The 6,000-nt window shown below is 40.4% G+C and overlaps 1 protein-coding gene across 3 annotated transcripts in view; it reads right to left on the bottom strand.

Annotated features, from left to right (window-relative positions):
• Positions 1–309: 309 nt before the first annotated feature.
• pds5b (PDS5 cohesin associated factor B) overlaps positions 310–6,000 on the bottom strand; it is a 52,214-nt gene continuing 46,523 nt past the window's right edge. For all 3 annotated transcript variants that reach the window (XM_088639421.1, XM_088639422.1, XM_088639423.1), the window contains exons 32-35: positions 2,810–3,243; positions 2,557–2,658; positions 1,733–1,889; positions 310–1,110 (exon numbers count right to left, since the gene is read on the bottom strand). In XM_088639421.1, coding sequence (XP_088495547.1) covers positions 1,075–1,110; positions 1,733–1,889; positions 2,557–2,658; positions 2,810–3,243 — 729 coding nt within the window. In that variant the 3' untranslated portion in view covers positions 310–1,074. The remainder of the gene's footprint in view (positions 1,111–1,732; positions 1,890–2,556; positions 2,659–2,809; positions 3,244–6,000) is intronic.

Here is a 6,000-nt window from a genome sequence, read left to right as displayed (position 1 = left end):
CCCACCACAGGTTGCAAGAACAGAGATGTTTACCCTGATATTCTGGATAAATTCCCTTTTGGGCTTGCTCTGGCCAATCTGGTGGCTCGGCAATCCATGTCTTAAATCTTTCTTTGGAGAAACTTTGTTGCACCTCTCTACTCAACCCCAAGAGTTAGTGCTTTCTATAGGGCTGGGGTTGCGCTTGTAACAACAAAACTCCTCATTACCTGATGCTCTCCACAGGACCAGTTTTGATGCCTTGTGTTGTTTCAGCAAAAACCCTGAAAACCCTGTGACCTACAAACTGTAGGACAGCGATACAACAAATTTATATAGAGAATTTTATTGGTACAGCAGACTGATAAAAACTGACTGGGGAAGTTAGTAAGCAATTCTTTAATGTACTGCCAATAACGAAATATTAGAAATTAAAATTTCTATGCATTAAGTTCACTTGAAATTCTGTTACCAATACCGAAGTGTAAAATGTAACAAATACTTTGATTTTTTTACCTTTTATCTTCAAACTGGTGTTCAGCATTTTTCTTTTTTAAGCAAAAGCACCTTAGCACCTACACATTTAATGTTCACAAGAGTAAACAAATTCATGGAAAAAGGAAAATACACAGTGTCACATATAAAAAGGAAAACCCTAAAATAAGTTTTTGTTTGATCTCATTTCACAGTAAAAGTAGGTACGGAAAAAACACTTGACATATATTGCTTAAGGTCCATCATTGAGTTTCAGTTTGACAGATAAATTGGGTGTTTACTTTAAAGCTGAAAGATAAAAGCTATACAATTTCCCCCCAAATCAGAAAATAAAACAATGAAAAAAAAAATTAAAGAGATTATTTACATTTTTTTTCTCTTTAGTTTAGATCTCTACGTAGCCAGCGCACATCACAATGCACAACAAACCACAAATAATGATATTATAATGTGTGTGGTAAAAGCTTGTGACATTAAAGACTGCAATAAACAGTGTCAGCAGATGCAAGGCTGTTCATAGTCTTTCACCCTCTCCGTTCTGGGCTTTAGTGAAGCTTACAGCCCAAGTGCCAATAATTATTTTCCCCAATATCCCAGCGTTCATCTTCGGTCCCTCCTGGCTGTCTTTCGCCGCACCTGAAAAGTACAACAGACTGATGATTTTATGCAGGTTTTGGTATGGGCTCTGCTGTTAAAACACCTTTTTTAGGATGTGGTGTGCAATTCCTACATCACAAGATCCGCAGGATCTATGTTTTCATCTTTACATTAGTGGATCATCTCTAGAAATTACGGATCAATTTAATATTGATACTAAGTGGTCAAACACAATAATAACTTTACTGCTGCAATGCAATGTTACAGGGAACGGCTCTGACTGGAGCTTTTTCCTGGTCAAATCCACCATTTTTAGAATCAACAACATGAAAAAACAGTTGAATTCGAGGGTTTTGATGATCTGAAATTGCCATATTTACTCAATGACGGATCATGTCTGCTAACCATGTCAGTACCAAATACATAAAGAAAATAAGACTTTTCTCCCCATATTATAACAGATGACACTCTTTTAGATGTTGATTTCTAGGACGGAAACACATTTATTATAATAATTTCAAAGACTGTTTTCATCTAGATGAATTCTCCGAACTCTACTTAAGGATGAAGTGCAGGAATAATAATAATCGGGAAATAATTAATGTCAGACTCTAAAGTAGACCCCTCCCTAAAGTGTTATCTGCTTATGAAGAAAATGCACCTTGGGCGATCCGGTGGTTTCCTCTTCCTCCTCTGCTTCCTCGTCCTCATCTTCCTCCTCTTCCTGTGCTGTGTCCTCTATGCTTGCTTGAGACACCTCCATCTCGTCAGCCGAGTCGTTCTCTTTACTGGCTGCTGCTCTGGAGCGAGACCCCCGACTGCAGCACAGAGTGAGAGCACCTCCTTAAGAGTCTGGAGAGTCCCCGCGCTCATTCCTCAGCCTAGCAACTAACAATGCATCTTGTGACACGGTATGTGCAACTAAAGCTACCTTTTAGATTTCCTTGCTCATGCGCTCCAAAATAAATCCAACACCTTAAAATAGGTAAAACGACAACATTTGTAATTAATGTTGTTTCTAGAGTCGTGCTGAAATTCATGTACAGAACAACTGCCAAAAAGGAAGAAAAAAATGAAAGTAAATCACATATGAATATTAATGAGCTGCTATGCAGCTCTTCGGCAACAGCATTCCACCCACCTCAGCTTTAATCGATTACATGGTGTGGGTACCATGCAGTAAGCTGCGGTAAGAACATTTTGTTACCCAGGACCGGTCAAACACCAATAATCCTACTCTCGCTGTGACACATATAATTCCCCATACTTAATATCAAACTAATAAAAAACAAATCGTAGTACAAGTTGCCAAAATGACCTATGCTACTGATGGCTTTGGCAATTTCTGTGCAAGACTGAGCTTTACACTCTCAAACGATTCCAGTTTAAGATGGACAAAAAAACGTCATTCTCAGCATGTGAAACAAAAATCTACTTTTAGGTTCTGAGAAGACAAGAGGAGAGAAGAGGTGCCAATGCACTCACGCATTTTTCTTTGGCAGGGACTGTGCTGCTTTTGGAGGTCTTCCTCTTCTTTTCTGCGGAGTGGATTCGACTGCTTCGTCTGTGGCTTCAGAAGCTTCTACCCTGCAAAGAAACAGGGAGAAAAAAAAAAGTCAGTCTTCAGGCAGATGGCCCCGATGCGCTATGCGTCTAACAATTTCAGCTTAAGGAATTATTCATCCATTCCTTATTAGTTAAGCCATCATTGTGTGGCTTGACTCATAAGCATACAGACCTCTGCTGTGACCTCCGAGGTGTGCGGGCCTGCCGCCCCCCCTTCTGCTTGACCTCCATGTTCTCGCTGTTGCGGTCCTCTTCTTCTTCATCCTCCTCCGCTTCCTCTTCGGCAGGGGCTGCCGCCTTCTTGCGGCCCCTCCGCCCCTTGCTAGGCGTTTCTTCTTTGGCCGCGCCGCCGCTGGCCGACTTCGGCGGCCGGCCTCTCCGGCCCTTCTTGGGGGGACTGTTCTGCTCGTCCTCCGTCTCCAGGGCGCCGTCCTGTATCCTCTTCTCCTCCGCCCACTGCTGCTCCTCCGCCTCCCCCGCGCTGCTGTTGGCGGGCCTCTTGCGCCCCCGTTTGGGCTTCTGCTCCTGAGCTGAATCCTCCAGCCCTGAGCGGTCATCCTGACTGGAGGCCGCGGCTCGTTTTCGGCCCCGAGGTTTTTCACCGTCCTGCAGCGGAGTATCGATGAGAACAGAAATTATCCGGCTGGCTCAAGAGGTGGTGCACAGCACTTACGAAAAAACAACAAGCCACATTACAGGTGAGCTGGCCAGGGGTTAGGATTTGTCACGAGCATCGCTGCGCAGCTCAACTACTCATAGCTAGAAACAACCGTTGATTCTGAAGTGGGTGGGTAAAAAAGAATAAAATTATAAAGGGCTTTTCTCAGATCAAGCAGTTGCACAAAGATAAAAGAACATGCAATAAACGGTTGTAGAAACGGCCATAAAAAATATTCAAAACGCAGAAATTAAGAATACTGAGACCCCTGCTAAAGGCTTGGTTAAAAATACTTCTTCAGTGAACATTTTAGACTGGACCGAATACCTGAGCGCACTGGGAAGACTGGTACAGAATGCAGACACAACCTTTTTTGGGTGTGAACTGCAATTCAACGAGAAGCAATTTATCACAACCAAAGTTCCAAGTCTAATTGTTAGTACTTGCATAATTAAGAACTCATTCATAATTTTGTTATACTTTGCTTAAACATGGGCCAATGTCTGTAGCTGCATCTACACCCACCTTCAATTTAACAAAATGTTGCATAAATACCAAGAAATGTATATTTTTCTGATGTTTCAGTAGACTCCAGAAAAGGCACTTTTCAATTTCATATTGTTTTAAATCACAGGCAATTACATTTTAACTGGCCCTTGTGTTTTTCTCAATTATTACAAGAAATGAGCTTAACCAGCTGTCAATAATTCACCATGACTTTATACTTAAATAAAGCTCAATCATTAATCCACAAGTCGGCATCACTTTGAACGCTTCAGTTAGACAGAATTGTATATTTTGTAAGCTATGAATTAAACATCAAAAATATAAAATGTGGCAAAGAGCTGCTGAATGCCTTTGTAATTTCCTTTAAAATCTGCTTAGGACTTCAAAAAAAAAGGATAAGGATAGACACGTACAGGACAGTTTTATGCAAAGAGAATAAAAATGCATAAGGAGGGTGTTTTTTTAACATGTAATCCGTTTTAGGTACATGTTTTTTATGCTGGCGTGTACTTTCACAAGCACCCTGCCAGGGGCTGTATTTTCAAAACACCCCGTGGGAATCTGGTTACAACCCATGAAACGGGAAAACAAGAACAAATCCAGAATCTGAAGTGCACAGTTGCAAACTGCAAATCACAATTTCAATGGAACCCTGGGTAAGCTTTACTGTCAACACCTAACCCGAAGAGCTAATGTACTAATATGTGTCTTCACTGGTCAAGTGTTTAAATGCAACTTTTCTGGATAGATTCTCACTTTAAACATGCCCAATCCTCTGAAAAGTAAGACCATCAGGGGCTTTTCAACACCAGGGTACACAAATGCTGGGTTGTGGGAAGAAAAAGTATTTTCTTTCAGTTTTGTTTTTGCAAAATTTAGACACGATTGAGGCATATAATTTTGTTTACCTGGCTTATCTTTTTTGTGGAGTTTGAGCTTGAAAGTGAAGTCAAAGGTCAAACAAGTTCAATGAATCTTAGAATCAAAATGATGGAAATAGAAAGATAAACTAAGTTAAAATGAAGAAATAAGGAAATGTTCCTATAATCAGATTTTATTTATTTTTTTGGTCCAAAAACAATTGTACGAAGTCTCTTGATTTTCAGTATATATGTGTATGAAATTCAGACGAGGCACCATATTACTCTTCACAACTGTACTTAAAAAATCAGAACTTTTATTACCCTTTATGCAGAACTCTTTTCAGCGTGGGAATGCTTTTCATTTTCATGTTAGTCATGTTCTCTGAAAAGAAATGACTCACCTGAAGATGAAAAAGTAGAACTAATAAGGTTTTAGTCCTTCTACACCAGGGAGTGAAGGAAAAGAATTTTGCAAACACTATCCGAACTGCTTGAAGGACATTTACACTTATTTGGCAGACAACTGCACTGCTGTATAGTATCACGACTTAAGGTTTTACCTTAATAATAGAGCAAACCAGCAGGTGATTAAACAGAACTACTACTTGAGCAGAGGGACAACACTGTGGCATGTGATTAACTCTCAGACCCTTAGGATTATAAGACTAGAAATAAACTAGTCATTTTAGAGAGGGGACTTGATTCTAGCATACAGATCCTACAAGACATTTACAGAGTTAACGCAGAGGGACTATGGCACACTCAGGAGGAGAAACAAGTACACTTTGGATGTGTGTGTATTTCATTTAGGATGGAGACTAGAACACTTTTCTTCACAGAAGGAGTTGTTGCACCTGGAACAGGCTTCCCAGCACGATGCCTGAGCCCCAAAGGTGAGGCAGATTTAAAAATTGGCAGGACGAAATTCTAGTTTCACTTAGCAATTAACAACCAAACGTGCAAGACTGCACTGTGACTTTATACACTAAGTTAGAAGTTTGCATTTTAAAAATAAATTTACAAAACTTTTTAGAAGCCAGCTGCAATATTATATTTTGTCTTCCTGCCTATTGTCTAGATTGGAATAAGTAAAAGGTTTATTCCATGCTTTACTCCAAGAAAAGAAAAGACAACATTTCAGCTGGGGAGCCTTCTTCAGGTGTCTGAAGAAGGCTCCACAGCCGAAACATTGTGTCTCTTCTTTTTTCAGCATGGAGTAAACCTTAAATTGTTCCTTTACTGCCTACGCAGGCTGACACAACTACCTACTTGAACTTCTATTCCCTGGTCTGCCAAGCTTCCCACGTTTAAGTAACACAATCCCGGGCCGTTTTT

This window comes from Lepisosteus platostomus, chromosome 7 (assembly GCF_059453375.1).
Source record: "Lepisosteus platostomus isolate fLepPlt1 chromosome 7, fLepPlt1.hap1, whole genome shotgun sequence".
Classification (NCBI taxonomy): Eukaryota; Metazoa; Chordata; class Actinopteri; order Semionotiformes; family Lepisosteidae; genus Lepisosteus; species Lepisosteus platostomus.
Note: the sequence above shows the minus strand (reverse complement) of the source record. Positions and strands in the feature narration are given on the sequence as shown.